Raw genomic sequence first — 19,761 nt, forward strand, 5'->3', positions numbered from 1 at the left:
GATCATTTGCGCCAGACTGGATCCGGTTACAGGCTCCCCAGGTGAGAGTTCTTGTCAAAAATTTCTAAAAAGAGCTAGAATGTCACCAATACGCTCTTCTACATCTCCCTCCCTACTTTATACATAGCGGACAGATGGAACTAGGCTATCGGTTTGCTAAAGTTAGCCATGCAATTAGTTCACACACTAATTAGCTGTGAGAGGCAGAGGCACACCAGATTTCCCCAGTGTCTAAAACCCGTTTCCCAGCCTGAAAAAGAGTAAATGAGGTCCTGGCAAAGACAGCAGAAAATATCCAGAAAGAAAAACATGGCAGCTCATACAACAACATTTATCAAAGAGTGGCGTTGTTATGGGAAATGTGAATGGAAATTTTAATCCTTCTTTGTGGGAGAAACAAATATTCCACATTGCCTAATCAGGAGTAACTCAAACATCTATATCTGTTTTATATAATATCATAATATATATATATCAGCGGGAGAAAAAGAAAGAATTTAGATGGTGTCTAAACTTTCCATGAACCCTCCCCCACTTTTGTTTATCACCGAATAATCTTGTAAAAATTAGACCATCTTAGGGCTTTCATTTCATGTAAATATCTCTCATCCTGCCCTCCTTGCTGCTGGGATGAACTGTGGTTTCACTTTAGGGCCAGGGGTTCTTTAAAAAGCCAAATTCCCACATGCTTCTATTTGTTTTTACTGCTAGCCAAATGTTTAACTTCACTGGAAAGAGAAAATAATGTCTGGTGAGTGTTCCTGCAATGTGTGGGCATGTGTGGAAGCACATGTGTATGAGTGTATACTGAGGGGAAACTGCACGCCCGAGAATGTGGAAGAAATACAAAACAATTAAAGCTCTGTTAAGAGAGTGCAGTGCTGGCAGGCATCTCATATCAGGTGCAGCAGAGACCCAACAATGGAATGCTCTGAGGTGGTGAGCAGATCGATGTCAGACGTCTCACTTGTCATGAAAAAGGCCCAGATGCTTCACTTGATGGACAGTCTGGACACATTAGCCATTCAAAATGGACACAAGTCATGAGAAGGTCAACTTGATGCCTTCAACCTTGCATGAAATCCCTGCAATTTCCCTGCAAAGTCTTTGATGAGAATCATTACTGTTTGCTCTGATTTTTTTCTGGCCTGGTTCACTGATCAGGTCACACAGTAAGAGCCAGTTTTATCATTTCTATTTATGGTAATGCCTCCAACTAGCACAGCTATAGTCTTTAAAACAAATCTCATTTTCATCAATGGCATCATCTCAAAGCACATTACTTTTCAGTTTCAACATTTGACAAAAGTAGCAGAAATCACATATTTTCATCATCTGGGCCTTTTGTTTTAGGCAAAGAAGGAGGGAAATATTTGAAGCTTCCCATTCCAGGGAACATTTTGTAACAATCAGGTTTCTGAGCAGTGTCCAGCAGACTTCACATTGTTTCTCTAAGGGGGAGAAAAAAATTCTCTGGCATCATATGAAAGCGGGGGAGGCCTGATTGGAACATTAGCTATTCATGCACTTGTACTTCCCTGGGGGGACGGGATCGGGAATCCCACCCATTTACCAGAAAACGAGAACGTCTCAAGGAAACTGATCCCGATCTGATGGATCTGGGTGGAGCTCTGTTAAGCTGTTTTTCCTTTTACTTTTAGACCAAATCTTTTTCAGAATGTAATATTCTAAAAAGAAAAAAAAATACTTCTTTCTTTTTAAGACATTTAGCTGAAACTCCTTTACAGAGCTGACTGACAGTTGACTGACAAGTCAAAATTTAAATTAAAAGAGAGAAAAAAGTTCAAATCTAGTTCTTTTCCCTTCTTGATTTTTTTTTTGTATGATCATTTTCATCTACAAAAACCTAATTAACCAGCCGATACATTAAATAGTCTGTGAAGACAAATACAAACAAAGCATATATTTAGTATTTATTCTGTTTCTATCCCACACATCAAGCGAGCACAGAGTAAAATGAACATTCATTCAGGGTTGGGCTCTGGATGTACCTCTGTTTCTCTTTTTGGTACTGGGCATGTTTGTATGCATACAATGAGTTAATTTTACTGTATCCTTCTTCAGTTGCTTGCTTGTGAGTTGTTCATCATTCAGTTTTGTAGTCAATAACTGAAAAGCATACTCTGTTGTGTTGAGATCAGGTGACCCACTTGGTCACTGAAGAATATATAATTTCTTTGTCTTGAGAAACTCCTGCTTTTGCGGTATGCTTTGGATTGTTATCCATTTGCAATGTGAAGAGTTGTGTTCTGTTTTGTAGCATTTAGCTGAATGTGAGCAGAGAGTATAACTCTGTACATGTCACAATTCATCGTTCACATCATCAACGGCTGTTTTATCCTCTTTGCAGACCTCTTTCCATTCATGAAGCCTTCTCTAGATCGTAAACTATGATATGTTTAGCTCCTATAAAGCATTCTTGATTTGTTGTGAAGCAGTTTTCCTTAACCATGGAAATAATTCTGTCATCATCCACGTCTGAGGTATTTCAGTCCTTCTGGTGTTGCTGAGCTGACCACTTCTTTTTAAGAATGTAGAAGATTGCTGATTTGGCCGCTACTGAATCTTCCAATGAATAGCCATGAAATGCAAGTTCAATATGTGGAATCACCTCCATTTCTTTTATCTGCCTAATTTGTCATGGAATAATGAGAGAAATTGCCCCTTTTGCCGTGAATTGTCTAATTACATGTTAGCCTCTGAAAAATGGGTCCTATGTCTAAAAATGGCCATATATTTCTGGCCCATTTACACCAATGAGGTGCCATAAATAGTGTAGGAATTCTGTGTGTCAAAGACCCTGAACCCTACAAGGCCCTAAGGACTGAAGGCACGCGTGAGCCACTGCCTCGTAACTTTCCTTTTTCTTCAGTGACAGAGAGCCTATTTATGCCCGCATTTTGAGAATAAATCACATTTGGGAAACATTTTCATGAAACTTTTTCTTCCTTTATGAGCAGTGATGATAGCGGCCTCTCTGAAGGCATATGCAGACGAATCCAGAGTTTGTGTTCAGATTGTTTGTGCAAATCCAAGCCAGTGAGAGATAAGGACAGAGACAGAACGGCTGAGACAAATGTGCGTCCACATAATCCACGTAAATTGTTTTACCTAGACTGAATTCTAGACAGATAGACGAACGAACAAGGTGCCAGAAAGTCCCAAGGTTTTGAAAACTGATATTATCACCACCACCTTCCTTGATAAACCTCAGCCACCTAATGCTCAAGGTAAACAAAATCAGCCTTCAGGAATTTCCCCGTTCCCATAAACTTATTATTCAAACCAGATCAAATCCACTTTTTTGTTTCTCCCTCTTTTATTTTTTGTTTTTTAATTTTAATTTTTATTTTCGTAGTTTCTTTGTGGTTTACTTGCAGTTAGTGCGCTACCAATCCGTTAACATAAGCCACATACAAATGCTATGTTAATTGATACATTTATATACTGTTGTAAAGAGGGGTTCAGCCACGGTCAGACATCTGAAGGGTCAGGGGGTTGTTGCAAGTATGTTTCTGTTAAACCTCCAAGAGTGAATCTATTTTCTGAGGCACCTCTGACACTCATCTAGACCTCAACAATGCCCCCTTTCTCCTGTCTGCCTCACGCTTGGCTGGCCTCTCTGAATACGACCCAGGGTGAAATAATCCATACTCCGGATCCCCCACACAGCACTTACATAAAGAGCACCCACCTAACCACACATGCAAAGCTACACATTTTAGTCCTTAAATATTTTTAGGAGCTCATTGAAACACATGCATAACCTCGTATAGAGTTGGCAGCCGCCTGCAACTTTAAACCTCAACAAACTATAATTGAGAATTCACATTTGCAAAGGACAATAAATAAAGCACACATAAAAAACGAGTTGGTGCACATAAAAGATACAGAAAAAGTGTATCTCAACCTTCCTAGCTTCCACAGAAGTGTATGGAAAACTTAGCTAAAAGCGCCATCATGTGGAAATGTTTGGAAATACACAGGCTTTACCTTCAACACTTTCAGCATTACACACACACACACACACACACACACACAGAGAGAGAGAGAGATAGACCATAGTATCTAGTTTCTTTGGATTATTGTGAAGTAAATAAATAAATAAATAAAGGTGAGGGTGCATTAGCGCACGCAGCATGGGTGTCTTACACATCTGTGATGTTTCATTCAGATGACATTACCAAGCCACTTTCTGCATGCATTACATTTTTATGGCTCCAGAGTAAGGATCCGGGTGCTTTGGAGCATTATATGAAATGCCAAAGGAGACCTGAAACTCCTGAGCAGCTGAAATCGTACACCAAGCAAGAATGAGAAAACATGTTACTGTCAAAAATAGAGCTTAGTATTTCGCATTAACAGTTACAGAAGGGTTTCAACATTTCATATGCTGTCCCATTTTAAATATAGGGATCACCGGAATTTGAAATCATTGCATTAAATTTCCACAAACCATTATGATTTTACACGGTCCCAGCATGTTTTGAAAATGTGGTTGTGAATGAAGAAATAAACTAAAATAAACTGCAACATGTTCATCATGATGTTGCCTCTGAAAAGTAAAAGGTATCTGTCCTTTACAACTAAATGTTCAGCGTTGATAACGTACAGCAGGGTTTAGCCCTAAATAGCACCATTGTGGGCATCATAGCACAGAGGGAGTGAGTTAGGAGGAGGGCAGGCCTGCTGCACTCTGGCTGGGATCCATACTTAACACATAATCTATATTATCTTTAGTCTGCATGTTGACACATTCTGGATACACTCAGTAAATAACCACAGAGACAAGTAAGACTTCATTTTCTTGTATTTCGCTGATGGGAAATTTTAAAAGTTTATTGATATGTTTTGTTGAATACTATAATGAATACTTTGCTTGATTTTTGTTTTATTGATCGGTTTTTGTCTGGTTTTGTCTCTTCGTGCTTTAGTGAAGAACTGATGAGGGTCTTTTTCCTCCTCATCTGTCATACCAGTATTTTTTGTGAGCTTTTGCTTTGAAAAATTAGAAGCAATATTTTTTGAATAAAACGCAACTCAGATATTCAAATACATGAAATTAAAGGTTTATTTATTCAAATAATTGATCATTAAGGCAGCTGTACTTGGCATAAACTGTATGTGTACAAGTGAATTTAATTCAACCAGATTCCATTTTATATTGTACTTATGCAACAAAATTACATCAGTACAAAAAATTTACATGTAATGTAATTGCTTAAAGTCACACACACACACACACACACACACACACACACACACACACACACACACACACACACACACACACACACACACACACACATACATGAATGCTGTTTTCCGGCATCACTGTCTGCAAATGTTTATTTTATAACAAGACAGCTGCTGTCTTTGTTGTCTAGGTAATGTGTCCTGAACCGATTCATTAATAATTCATTACTTTTCTTTTGAAACTTACACCCTTGTATTTTACACCACTCTCAGAGTAAGGGTATCCCCCTGACATTGGCCTCCATCGAGCAAGTTGTCATGTTTTGATAAGAGACCGAGGGTGGTGAGGTCATCGTCTAGACTCCTTATCTTTACAGCCATTTAAAGGGTAGGAACCTTTGGTGGCTCTTTAACACATTTTTGAACATTTGGATTTCGTCACTGTTTTAATGCATTTAACTATTTAATTCTTTAAAGACTTTAAAATTGATTGAGTGTATATTTTAAAAATCGAATCTTTTAAAAAATAAAAAATAGGAAAGAATACTTTTTTTTTGTTTGTTTTACAGCACTAATTGAATATAAAAATATTTTCGTATCCAAAGTCTTATTATTACTTTCCTTGTGTTTTCACCTGTCTCATCACTTTTCCCTCCCTTTTCTACGTAGCCCTTGTGGTTTCCCGTTCTTTTCCCCGTCACCTCTGTTTATTGCCAGCATTCTTTGGATCTTCTCTGACGTTTGCGCCAGAAAACTCCGGGAAGATGATTATACACTGTTTTATTTTAGGCTGTTTATTTTTGGGATAACCAATGTAAAAGAATAGTGGCGATGTCTTTGGTCCAGGCTGTGAAACGATCACTTTACACTTTTAGAGAGGTCCCAAAAATTCATTGCATTGACAGCATGCCGGTGCATTAGTGCATACTGTTGGCCTGCTCATCTGTAAAGTTTCCATTACTACTGAACAATATGCAGTTTTTAGAGTAACTGCTGGCATTTGCCTGTAATTCCTTAATGTAAAAGAATGGGCCAAGCCACATTCTGGCAGCAGTTTGGACTAGAGGGTGTGGGTGTGGGTGGAGTAGGGGGTTACAGCTTGGTATAGCCATGTCAGTGAAAGGGCACTTGGATACACATAAAACACATACAACTATACACGCATACACCCAGGGCCGCCTCCAGAATTTTTTTATAGGGGTGGCCATATAGGAGTCACTGAAAATATTGGGGTGATACACCAAAAATAGCATTTCCAGTTTTATTATGCTGTTGTCAAATATTAATTACTTGAAAAATATAGCAAAAAACAGAGTAAGAAAAGAATGATATGCCTAGTTAATTTCCTGCTATTAAAGTTGATAGATAGAAATGCATTTTTCATTCCCTGTGAAGAGCTTAGATCTGCATCTTTGACAGTTCTCACCCAAATTGAATAATTTCTTTGCAGTTGAACCTATCACAGCTATTGGCTACAGCTAAATGCTTCCCTTTTCTTCCAGAAAACTGCTATACTGAAGACTGACTTGAGTATCAGGTGACTGAAAGTTGCTACAACACGAGGATGGAGACAGAACCAAATCCAGAAGAAGGAGCCAGCGCTCCAGACAATTCCAAGGAAGAAGGAAGTCTGGACACATCAGAGTTTGAAACAACTGCTGAGCGTCTGGTGGAGCTGATAGACAGCATGGAGGTGATGCTTTTGGACGTGGAGCAGTTGAGGACCACCTGCAGCGAACAGGTTTCTGAGCTGACGCATGCGGCAGCAGACCTCAGGAAGCAGCAAGAGGACCTTAAAGAGAGCTACTCAGAGCTGTCCCGAGAAATACAGGAAATCGTGGAATCAATGGGCGACCTGTTCAGCACCAAGAGTGCCTTTGAACCTCAAGAGAAGCAAACACAGAAGCTGAACCAGCAGCTTTGAGGGACAAAAAGTGACTGGCAGATTTTGCTTCTCTTTGTAGAGTGTTTGGGGTTGTGGTTTTGAGTTTGGATGCTTACATTTTGAATGGATGGGTCGGTGATGGGGCGAGATGCTGAAGTTTGACATCGCTGAATCGTGCTTTATTGTCTTTGTGAAGATTTTTGTCATTGATTGCTAAGTCTAGCAACAACAATATTTTTTCTTATTTTTATATTTTTATAATATAATATCACTGACTTTATATATATATATATATATATATATATATATATATATATGAATGCTGGATTTTCCCTTAAAATAATAGTTTCATTTAAACATTAACAATATGAACCCAACAAAGGCACAGTTTATTGCCTTTCTTTTTTGTTTGATTGCTATGTACTTGCATCTTAAAGGCGATGACAAGAGACTATAACTTAAAGCCTATGCTGCCATTTAACTAAAGATTTACTATCAAGCTTGCTGTCATTATTTCCCCCCCCTTATATGATATACTATTATATACTCACATTCTGTTTTGATTATATAGTTTTCTCTCGTCAGCCTGAACGGCTCCTCTAGTATTGCAGCTCATTGGCACAGGAATGTTGATGTTCACTGATTCCCGGTGTTCCTTGTCCTCCATGCTATATTCACATCCAGGCCATGCTCCACTGTGGTTTCTTGCTAAAATAAAACTAAATAGAGCTTTAAACCTATGTTTACCTCCCACTAGCTCCCCTGTTGTGATTTACTTGTCTGTATTTAGTGGTTACAGGATGTGTGAAGGAGACAATCAATGGTGAGACACTTCAGAAAAGGCAATCAATGGAAAATTCTCTTTCACACTGAGTCACGTTTTAGTGCGCTTCGCAAATAATACAACTTTAAGATATGTTGCAGAGACGTATTTAAATTGCACGTGATGACATATGTAACCTCCTTTATATTACGAAATGAACCAAACTTTGATGATGTTCCATTTCTGCATGAATCTATACATTGCCTCTACATTTGCATAATTTCTGTACCTCCAAAACATTTGTGTGAATAAAAAGACTTGATGTAAATTAACAACACGAGTCTCGGTACGTGGAAGTTCTAACTTCAGACATTCTGCTCCAGCAAGAAACATTTACGATCAAAACAGAACAAAAAAAAAAAAAATAGAAAACCAGTGTTTCTCTTAGTGGTTGAAATCTGACACTTCATGGGCTGTGGTGTCAGTAAGCAGTGAGAGGGTGATGGAAGAAGAAATGCTGGGTGTCGTTGCCTGCTGTCACTACTGAAGTGCACATCCCACCGTGCAGCTAGTCAGCAAGCTGGGAATTCACTTCAATCAGGTAATTCAGTAATAAGATTTTACATGTTTTTTTTATCCAGCTTTTCATTTGTATTTGCATGGAATAGATACTTGTTAAGACATTAGCAGGGGTCCTGAGGGACTCAGGTTTCATCTGATACACATTAATCTGTTAATGGATGAATGAACTGCACGCACATCATTTGTGTTAAATGGAATTTCTTGCACTGTAAGTTGCATTAATTAATTGCTATCCTCGTCAGTAGTTCAGCAGTGGCTTCAGGTGAACATGAACATCCTGCAAGTCCTGGGACTCCTACAGCTGCTGGCTGTACCTGCTTTTACAGTGAGTTTTTTTTATGTTAACAATATTAATAGTATTGTATTATTACAGATTCATATCAACAGTACCTTATGACACAGGAAAATATTCCTTTGATTTTTTTTTAAAGTGGTAAATGATTTATTTTCTGATGTGCAAGCATGATTAGTCCAATGTGTCACAGAACAGGTTTGTAAAAATGTTGTGTAATGTATAAGTGTTAATTTGTGGCTAAATGCTATTTTTTTTTAGTGCGTCTTGCATACGTTTAGTGTGTGAGTTAGGGATTTGTGTCGGGTCCTGATGTCCCATGTGGGAGCACAACATGTTCCAGAGCCTGACTTTGAGTTTCTCTTATTTGCTTAGTTGACACGTTCGACCCACGACTACTGGGGTGAGTTTGGAGCCTATGGACCCTGCAGCCGCAGCTGTGGCACAGGGGTGGCAGTGAGAACCAGGAAATGTATTACTTCAAGGTAGGGCAAAGAAATGCATGAAGTAAAGAGCCTCATATTTATATTCATTGCTATTGTGTTTTGAATATGTGAACTTAAGGTAATTTTGTATTCATTTGTAACATTACAAAAGACTCTTCTTATATCATTTTTAATTTGTGTCTTTTTTAACACTTGAGTGTGCAAATGCCATTTATTTCATTTCCTTTTGCAGGACAGATGGTGGACATAACTGCATAGGATCCTCCAAATCATTCCGCACCTGCAATACACATGTAATTATCCTTTAAACCCATTTAAAAATACTTTCACAAAGAGAAAACGGATAGTATCTTGTTTAAATGTTCGATTTCCTGTCATGCAGGAATGCCCAGTGAGCTCAAGGGATTTCAGGGAGGAGCAGTGCTCCCAGTTTGACAGAATGGACTTTAATGGAAAGCGCTACACATGGTTGCCTTATTGTGGAGGTACATGTACAATATGTACAACAATATTTAAGTGTTTTTAGGTTTGTGACTCCCTAACCTTTTCTAGCAGCTAATCCATGTGAGCTCAACTGTGTCCCGAGAGGAGAGGATTTCTTTTACCGACACAGAACTGCAGTGGTAGATGGGACCCCGTGCTATGTGGGCCGCAGTGATATCTGTGTGGATGGCGTCTGCAGGGTGAGATTTGGAGCTGCAGATTAGACCTATGCATGTGACTCTTACTTAGTTTGAATATTTGGGTTTCAATGTACCAAATAATCCAAGAGCAGGGTGTGACGCTAGAATAGAGCACAAAAATGAATCTAAATAAGGTTGAAAGATCGTCTATATATTTTTTACTTTTAAAGATGCAGATTGTTCAAAGCAAAGAAGTTTTTTCTTTATTGCTAACTCTTGTTTGTCAGCCAGATTTAGAAAAAAAGATTGTTGAAGTTAAAGGTAGAAAAAGAATACATAAGATATTTCTGTTGTTATCCTTAAAGTGGAAACTAGGCCCCTTTCTTTGATGCAATCTTTTAGTTTTCTATTAGTCATAGAGAATTTTACTCTCCTAAAAGGCGATTTATAGGACTCTTTTCACTTTTGTAATACCTGTTGGTTCTTTTTCTTATAGTTATTTCCTAATAATTTGTCTTTTTTTTTTTAGATACTGACCCGTGGAGAGTTTATGGGCTTGGATGAAGACACTAACTCAGTACACTCCTCTGCTCCAGTTGTTGTTGCTGCTCCTCGTCCAACAGAGACATTCACATATGTCTATAGAGCTAGTGTGTTTGGCGAGTGCTCTGCCTCGTGCAGTGGAGGCATGCAGCATCGTAGTGTGGAGTGTGTAGTTGAGGACTCAGTGAACCCCCATGTGGTCGACGAGACTTACTGCATTGCCCAGCGCCTGCAAAGGCCACCGAGTCAGCAGGCCTGCAACATGCATCCATGTACTGCAGAGTACAGCGTGTCCAGCTTCAGTGGAGTATGTCTCCTACGGTTAAAAACTATCATATTTGAACTATCCTAATGATATGAAACAGTTATGTCTACTTAGACCATCTTTGCCATTTTAATTTTTTTTTTTGGCTGATACAACACCTATCTTGGATAAAGTATGACCTTGTTCATAAATGATTGTTACACTGCTTGTATTTATCAACTCAAATCAGTTAAAAATATTAACTAAATTGTTGCATTTGATGGTCAGTGTTCAGCAACCTGTGGAGAAGGACAGCAGACAAGGGAAGTTGTTTGCGTTGGACCAGGAGGCGAACATCTGCCTGATCATGCATGTAGTGGACTGGTTCGACCTCCTTCTGTCCAGGCCTGCCGCAGACCTGCCTGTTACACACGCATAACCTGGCATATGACAGAGTACGGCCTGGTAAGGGAACAGAAAGCAAAAAAAAAAAGCTTTAACTGTTATTTTCCTTTCAGCGTTACTATCTTTGTTTATCTCGCAGTGTTCGAGAAGTTGTGGTGGTGGTGTGAGGGAGAGGAGAGTTGCCTGTTTTGACACTGATTTGAACCCCTACCCTGAAGATCGTTGTGGGTTAGCTCACAGACCACATTCTGTGGAGGAATGCAACACGCAGCCCTGCCCTGGGGTGCAAAGTGAGTGACATCTGAATGCAGCAAGTTCTGATCATTTTTACTTTTATTTATTTATTTTATATTGTCAACCTTGTTTCTTTTCCAGCGGCCCCAAGTGTGCAGGACCCAAGGCCAGGCGGAAGCACTATTAGAGGATTTGTGCCCCATATTCCAGAAGAACCTTCAGGTATGAAGAGTGCAATTTGCGGAAATGTTACCATCTTTCTTTGCATGGTTGAGCATGCAACTTCTTTATATGTGGCACTACAACATAAGATCACCCTTGTGTGTAATAGAACCTCATAGAATCATATCATCCCAATAGAGCACTTTTCTCTCAGACTGCAGGCTTGCTTGTGGTTTCTAGAGATTTTAAAAGCAGAATGGGAGGCAGAGCCTTCAGCATTCAGGTCCCAGTTTGGATTTGGGGGAAGTTTACTTTAAAGACTAAGCTCAAAATGTTCTTTTTTTGATGAAGCTTATAGTTTAGGCTGGGTTGGCTGACCCTGAAGCAGATTGTAGCTATACTGCTATAGGGCACAGACTGCTTCAGGAACTTGTCTACTCACCTCTTTTCATTGCCCACATGTTTACACACCACTGCAGCACCAAATCTTTGTCTTCTCTGTCCCGTAGTCTGTATTTAGTCCTGTCTCTATGCTCTTACCCACTATTGCAAAATGGTTGTTCATATGGGGTTGTTTGATTTTTGGGGTTTGCCTTATAGTACAAAGCTCCTTCAGGCATTTTTTCTTGTGATTTGGTACTACTGAATTGAATTGAACTAATTTGAACTGAACTGATATTACAGTGCTGAATAATGAATTAATGAACATTTAGAGACACTCACCCACACAGACATAGCAGTGTTTCACAACTCAGAGTGCATTTTATATATGTGAAATCAAAGCCACTGTAAAAAAAAACAAAAAAACAAAAAACAAAAAACATTTCTTAAGGCGCAGACAGTAATTTTAGTATTGTAACACAGTTGAGGTTTCTTCACGCAATAAAGATAATGTACGCTTTCGGCATGTTGTAATTGTTGCTGTCTAGACTATGACTGTGCTGCCCTCCCATTGCCTTCTTGTATTTCATAGACAAACAGAAAATTCCAAACTTGTTTTAGCCTAATTTCCAACTTAGATAACTGGAGGTAAGCCACAAGCTCAAACACAGCCATTTCTTTTTCCTTCTACGAAGCGTTTTCTGTATTATAAAAGCTGTTTTTTTTAACTAAAAACAACAACAACAAACTTTTCATGACTTATCTTTTATTACCTACAAAGATGACTGAGAACCTACACAGACTTATTAAGAAATGTTATTCAAAAGCTTTTAAAATTAGAAAGGAATGCATGCATACAGTATATTTGACCTCATTTGTTTACTTGCTTTAGTTTCAAGGCCAGCTACAAACAGTGTGTATGACTCTTACCCTAATGAGGTGAGACCTCACTGTACGCAGTCGCCTTACGGCTGCTGTCCTGATGGCCGTACCTCTGCCACGGGGCCCAGGAACCTGGGATGCTCACAAGAATGTGTCCGCACTAGGTAACATGAGTACCTCTAATCACTATTTTGCAGAAAATGATGTGAAAGTGTAGAGAAATCTTTTCCCCATTTTCAAACTGAAATTAAAAAAGAAAAATCATCGTCTCTGTTTTAGGTATGGCTGTTGTTTGGATGGGGTGACACCCGCTCAAGGATTCGGACAGGCTGCGTGTCCTGAGTACCAGACTGTGGTAGGAATCACATTATTAACTGATTTTATGAGCCAGTCACAGTTAACCTTTCTGAATAATATAACAGCTGTGTATATAAATCTAGTGATGACCTTCACTTAGTAACAAAGTATTTGCCAAGTTTACTAAATTTGAGCGTTCACCAAAAAGATATGGTCAAATAGAAGCACTACAGGGATAAAATATCATGTGTTTTTAGAACATTATTCACAATAACAACCATAAGAAAGTATCTTTGTCTCTGCAAAACAATTATATAATCATATATGTAACGCTTAATATTTCTTTCACCATTTAAAATGTCTAACAATTGCAGCTCTTTTTCTGCAGACCACACTACAAATATAATGTATGTATTGCTTTGTTTTCTCCTATATCAGCAGCACCCATCACCCACTCCTCCATCCACTGGCAATTTGTGCTCCCTGCCTCGTGATGAGGGCCCCTGTGAGACCTGGACGGTCCGGTTCTGCTATAATCCTGCCACTGCCAAGTGTACCGAGTTCTGGTATGGAGGCTGCCAGGGCAATCCCAACAACTTTGTGTCCCTGGAGGCATGCCAACGAGAGTGTGGAGGTGTGGCGAGGGTGCCTGTATCCACATCTCCAAGAGAAACTACAAGGAGAGCGACACTCAGGGACCTTCTGAGAGCAAGGCCATAACCACACATGTCACTGATATCTCCAAAAGTGCCCAGTCATGCTCTCTGTTTAAAGAAAATCAAGTGATTTTGGTACACAAATGTAGCCTATAGTATACACACCAAATAAAGAAAAAAAGAACAACAAACCACATTACATATTTCATTTAAAAATATGATTTGCCATCACAAATATTATAGCTATTTTTCCTGGTTTCACTGTCTTTCAGTTTGTTTTTGTGATCTCCACTATGTCAGTGTATGTGTTGTTGCCCTGTAGGTCGGGATTCAAACAAAAAATTATTTCATTGTAATTACTCAAATTAAATCATATATCCAATTAATAAATGTTCAGCTATGTTGTAATTTTGAAAAAAAAATGCTTTATTTGCATCTTCATTTCTTGTAGGGCACCATTACTGACATGTCAATACACGAGCAGGATAATAGTAAAAGCTACTCAGAGGTGCTCCCAAGTTCACAAGGGGTCACCACAACAGCTAGCTCCACTTGTATGCTGGATGTCTTTCTTGATGCAGACCTGAAGGGTTTTGTGTGTCCTCCCAGGGATGAACCAGAGATCTCTCTATGTTAAGTGAATGTGTAAACAGCAAAACAATATAATGACTACAATTTAAATTTACATTTTTCCCCATTAAATAATCAGCAAGTGAGTTCACAAACTCATTAGAAAAGTAATTTATTGGGGGGCCTTTTTCCCACAAACTTCTGTACAACCAGAAGTCTTGTATGCAGGAGCCTTGCAGGGGCTGACAAAGCGTTCAGCCCCTACTGGCTATTAAAAGTAAGGCAGCTTTAGAGCGCTTCTCTGCTGGCTACACTTTTCAGATGCACAACCTGGGTCCATTTAAATAATGTCTATGATAATTAAAAAAAGAGAATTTAGAAAAAATAATGTGTACCTTTACAAACAAAGTCTGCTGAAAAAAAATCACATTTTAATCATTACTGTTGCATTATCGGACTTTTATTTTGAAACAAAAATTATACTTTGAAGGGACTCGATTTTACAACCGGAAGAGGTCTTTTTCACTTCCCCTAAATTACTTTTAGACCAAACAGCTACATCGCACGGGGTTCTGAGAAGTTACACTGAATACGAGTTTTTTCAGTTTTGCATAGCCAGTAAATAGCGAGGCTTTGGGTTGAAAACAGAGATGGTAAGTGTGTTTTATTTTACATCTAAAGAGCTAATAATTCTCAGTTTAGGCCACAACTAGCTTGTGCTAATCACACACAGCTAAGCTAATAAGCTTCGAGGCTAACGCTTTGCTATTCTTATCAAACACGCATTTTTGCCCACCGCTTCGTTGTTTCTTAAAACTTAATTTCACCATCTAATCAAATTACATATTTTTATTAATGTGAGATGTGGCTGAAGTAACGTTAAGGTGGATGTTTTGTAAAAGACTGATGAAGTCGGTGGTCTGCAGCTGAATGACCATCCTTACACTGGTGTTGGAAAATGTCTGGGCAGAAGGTTACACAAGTCTCAAAAACTCGCAAAAAACTCGCATCAGCTGCCCAATTAAGGTGCTTTGGTTTGACACAGAGAAACTACGTGGTGGTGTGTATTAAACATTATCAATCATTTTACAGTCGCACACAATTTTGCTTGTCCAACCAACCAAGAGACCAGAGGGCCGCACATACGCTGACTATGAGTCGGTTAATGAATGCATGGAGGGTGAGTCTGTTTAATGTTTTCATTCATAAATCATCTCGCAGTTTTTTTAAATATTTACTTTCAGTGTAACTAGTAGTAGCAGATGCAATTTTATTGAATTCATCATCTATTGTGATTCCTCATTCTTTTAAATGATATTTTTCTCATAGTAAATACATACGAATGATAGGCCAGTGAATAATAAATTAATCCTGGTACCAAGTATTGTCTGTGTATGGGATTATGTGGTTCATCTTAATTTGTGGAGAAAAAAACAAAAACCCAGACTGACAGTAATCACTTTCTAGTTTCTGGAAAGTAAAAAAGAAAACATGAGAAAAGGCATATATATTAATTATGTGACTCTCTTTAAACTATGGACTCAGGAAACATAAAATTATTTTATGTCAACTAGGGCTGGGCCATATTATACCGTTCACGGTAATACCGGTATAATGTTAGGCAACGATAGGAAAATGAAATATCGCGATAGAATATGAGTAAAACGCGCATGCGCAGTGCCTTTGTTTTCATACGCACATGGCCGATTGTTGAGTGAAACAAATGAACCAGAATTGGTTTGTAAAAATGGTGCAACTTCAGTGATGTGGAACTGGTTTGGTGTTTGTCCGTCAGATACACGACAAAGCACATTTTTTTGCAGAACATGCAAGCGGCCGTCATTATTGTCATATTTGTCGGACTAAGATGCTCTTAAATCTGGGAGTAATCTGGGTCCTAAACTCCGTATTCTTCAGGTCAAACAACACTGCAGCATCACTGAGAGTTAAAAACTGTCTAAATTCTTTCATCTTTAATAAAACGATCAGCATTGCTGCTTTACCAGGTGTAACTATGAAGTTTAACTTCCAGGCATCCATGAAAACAAAATTTATTACATTTAACGTAGTTAGAAGTTAGCAGGAAGCTAGCGGAAGTTAGCTCGCTAGTTACCTAAGCATGATATTGCATGTTCTGACTGAGAGATTTCTGAAAAAATTCAAACATACAGCTCTGCTATCACTTCCAACATAAATGAAGACAGGAAACTAAACAGCAGTGACGTTTGTAGGGTTACTGAAGTTGGGCTAGCTGGTATATAATGATGTGCTACGTGATCGCTAGCGACACAGCTATGTTAGCATAACATAAACAGTGAAGCTGGAGGACGAACACTAACACTTTCCCACTTATAAAAGTTAACGTTAAGGTTCCTGATAGTTAGAGACAAATTCAGTCGCATGGCAGGATGCTGTAAACGGACCAAACTTCAGTCAGGAGAACAACTGAGATAATCCATCCACAATACAAGGTTAGTCATTAATATTCTGCAACAACATGGGAATAGAGCAGCTGCCAGAGAATTCAACATTAATGAATCAATGGTACAGAAGTGGAGGAAGCAAGAATGAGTTGAATAAAGTTTGATTTATCTGACTGCTTTGTTTCGCTTAATGTGCCTTATAATCCCGTGCACCTTATGGTCCGAAAAATACGTACTGCACACTGCAGTTTAATGTTGCAAAGCACCTCTTTTTAACTTCAGTGGATATTATACATGGTTATGCTCAGGATATGTCAGCCCATTTCTACTGGAAATGCCTTTTGGTTAAACTTTCAGCAAGGAATTTGCATTTGCACTGTTACATTTTTATAAAGCTTTAATGCACATAAAAACCACCTTCTTGTTTAAGTGAAAATAAATGGAAGGTTGTCTTTTTGCGCTAGTAATGTTGTGGAGTTGTATTTTGTCTCGCATCAATTATATCGTTATCGCAAATTTTCAAATATATATCGTGATAAATATTTTTGGCCATATCGCCCTGCTCTAATGTCAACATCCTTTTTATATAGCACAAATAACATGTAAACTTGTGCTTACTATAAAAGTTTAAAAATAACAACAAAAAAACTTAGTAAAAAAATAAAGAATTCATAAGGTTTTATACCTGTTTTTGAATGTTGACACAGCTCTAATTGACCTCAGGTCAGCAGGCAGCTTGTCCCAAAGAACAGGGTGACTGTGACTGAAAGCACTCTCAGCACACAGACTAAAAGTATACACTGGAAACCATTTGCTTTACATTAATGGGTTTTGAACTGCAGTTGAGCTCTATTGAATAGAGATTAATCAAGGTTCACTTACACAAAGAATAATCATTAGTATGATATTCAGAACTGACTGCGATTAAAAATACGTACATTTACTCAAGTTATCCATTCCGTAGTAATGGGGTTATCATATACCTTTTAATGCCTTTATTATCTGTAAAGTAAGAGGTGTTTACAATTGTGTTGTGTGTCTTGAACTGCAGTATACACTTTTCAGATTCAGACTACTGTATTAATCCCAGAGGAAATGATGTGGTCACAGTTGCTTCAAGACAGTAAGACCAGTAAATAACAGATTAACGTACCAGTTAAATACAAGGTATTTCAAAATAGCTCTAATAAATACAGATACAAATACAGAAAGTGACGCCAAAGGTTTGTTTGTTTTCACTTATTACTTTATTCCCTTTATTAGGGCCTCTTTATTTATCTTGTCTTTCTCTTTCAGTGATTACTGTACACCGTAAAGTCTATGTAAATTACGCTTGTTTTTTGCTGTTTTAGCTTTTTCCTGTGGATTGCATTTTGTTGTTGTTGTTTTTTCTTCCATTCAGCATGTCATTTGCCTCTTCCCCAGGTGTTTGCAAAATGTATGAAGAGCACCTCAAGAGGATGAATCCAAACAGTCCCTCCATTACTTATGACATTAGTCAGTTGTTCGACTTTATTGATGACTTGGCAGATCTGAGCTGTCTTGTGTAAGTATAATTAGCTGTGTATGAATTTGAATGCAACACAACATTCCCTTTGGATGCATTGGTCACGTTTCAATAAAATATTTTACTTTTTATACAGATACAGAGCTGACACTCAAACATATCAACCATACAACAAAGACTGGATTAAGGAGAAGATATACGTCCTCTTACGGCGTCAGGCTCAGCAAGCTGCAAAGTCAGTTTGACAGGGGGAATTATTTCATATTGTACCAAACATGAGGAAGAGAGATTGGGGGGGAAAATTGGGGGATGTGAAAAAATTTGGGGATTTTCTTTTTGGAAATGTCATCCTTGGCAGCATGTGTTTGTGTTTGTAATTTTTAACGCAAAGCCCTTTTCAGACATGGTTCCACCACTGTGCTTAAGTGACGGCACTTTTTCCATTCAGGCCACTTTTTGCAGTTTCATTCAGACACGTAAGCTCTTTTCACGTGTGCACTGCAGCCTGAAGTCTTTCTTGACATTACCTGAGAGAGGTGCATGTAAGAACACAAAGGTGTGATGCAGTTGGATTGGACATTAAATGGATTTCAGCCAGGAACAAAATTCATGTAATGTGCATAGGAACTTAGTCATATTATAGTCATATTGTGTCCTTTCTATAGGATCATGCAGCTCCCTCACCTAAACCACATGGAAGGCTTGCTTTTGTGTTACATGTGAGAAAGAACTTTACACAATGTCCTGATATGCCTGTTCCAACATTTTAAGTTTGTGTGTGAAAACAGCTATACTGGCAACTGTGGCAAAAGTGTCATTGATCTCGCAGGACATTTGCCATACATGAATTCATTCGTATTCATTACCTTTTGGAAGTAATACATAAAAAAAAACTGATGAGGTTAGTAATTTAATTATGAATCTGATGTGTGCCATCAAAAAAGACTACATGTATGAAAAGGGCTTCTTTTCTTTTTCTTTGTAAAGACTGCATTGCCCATTTTAACAAAGGGAATGTTTTCACATTGTTTTCATTGGCAAAAGAGGTTTGGAATAATTGGGGTGAAACTGTACATTTTGGGCTTTATACTGAAAAATTGGGTCATGGTTGGGAACCTGCATGTTTAAGTTGTTACACTATGATGGGAAGAATGGAGAAATACTCCACGGGGTAGAAAAACTTTTTTGTGTGTGTTTTTCAGTTTCCCTAAAAGTTATGTGAATTTTATTTCATTTTTTTTCCTATGTACATTTTCCTGGGTGGTTGAATTTCAAGACGTTGTGGACTTTGAAAGCAGCCGTTTTATTTTTGAAGTAAATCAGTGGCTGAAGACTGATGATCACAGGATGACCCAGGATATTTGTTACTATAATTAATGGACGTTTTTGAGTTTTCATTATGTTTTAAAAGCCCACCATTGTGATATAAAACGTTTTTGTAATTCTGCTGTGTTGCATAACAACTGATTTCAACTCTGCATTTCTGTTTTCTTTTATTGAAACAAAATAAACGATTGTTTCTGACTGGTGTCCACTCATGTATATGCGACCATTAGTGCGATGAACACTGAATTTTTATACACAATGATAGTGTGACTGGCAGGTGAGTATCGCAAAAGTTAGACCCATTCATGCTGGACGTGGCCTCA

At 38.3% G+C, this 19,761-nt stretch overlaps 2 protein-coding genes across 6 annotated transcripts; both read left to right on the forward strand.

The window, feature by feature from the left end:
- The first annotated feature begins 4,697 nt into the window (after window positions 1–4,697).
- On the forward strand, window positions 4,698–14,822 carry paplnb (papilin b, proteoglycan-like sulfated glycoprotein). Of its 5 annotated transcripts, XM_040017314.1 has the most exons (15): window positions 4,747–4,812; window positions 5,491–5,605; window positions 6,720–8,466; window positions 8,690–8,772; window positions 9,115–9,224; window positions 9,418–9,478; window positions 9,568–9,670; window positions 9,738–9,868; window positions 10,338–10,658; window positions 10,884–11,060; window positions 11,140–11,290; window positions 11,376–11,456; window positions 12,670–12,823; window positions 12,939–13,014; window positions 13,395–14,822. In XM_040017314.1, the coding sequence occupies exons 4-15, from the start codon at window positions 8,716–8,718 to the stop codon at window positions 13,674–13,676; spliced, it is 1,704 nt and encodes a 567-aa protein (XP_039873248.1). In that variant the 5' UTR covers window positions 4,747–4,812; window positions 5,491–5,605; window positions 6,720–8,466; window positions 8,690–8,715; the 3' UTR covers window positions 13,677–14,822. The 5 variants fall into 5 exon arrangements, with proteins under 5 accessions (XP_039873246.1, XP_039873250.1, XP_039873249.1 ...); XM_040017312.1 differs by lacking the exon at window positions 5,491–5,605 and having other exon boundaries at window positions 4,698–4,812; XM_040017316.1 differs by lacking the exon at window positions 5,491–5,605 and having other exon boundaries at window positions 4,698–4,812; window positions 13,398–14,822.
- erh (ERH mRNA splicing and mitosis factor) lies at window positions 14,708–19,636 on the forward strand. Its single transcript, XM_040017317.1, has 4 exons — window positions 14,708–14,835; window positions 15,275–15,362; window positions 18,031–18,151; window positions 18,249–19,636. The coding sequence occupies exons 1-4, from the start codon at window positions 14,833–14,835 to the stop codon at window positions 18,355–18,357; spliced, it is 321 nt and encodes a 106-aa protein (XP_039873251.1). The 5' UTR covers window positions 14,708–14,832; the 3' UTR covers window positions 18,358–19,636.
- The last annotated feature ends 125 nt before the right edge of the window (window positions 19,637–19,761 follow it).

This window comes from Simochromis diagramma, unplaced genomic scaffold (assembly GCF_900408965.1).
Source record: "Simochromis diagramma unplaced genomic scaffold, fSimDia1.1 OVJJ01000802.1, whole genome shotgun sequence".
Lineage (NCBI taxonomy): Eukaryota > Metazoa > Chordata > Actinopteri > Cichliformes > Cichlidae > Simochromis > Simochromis diagramma.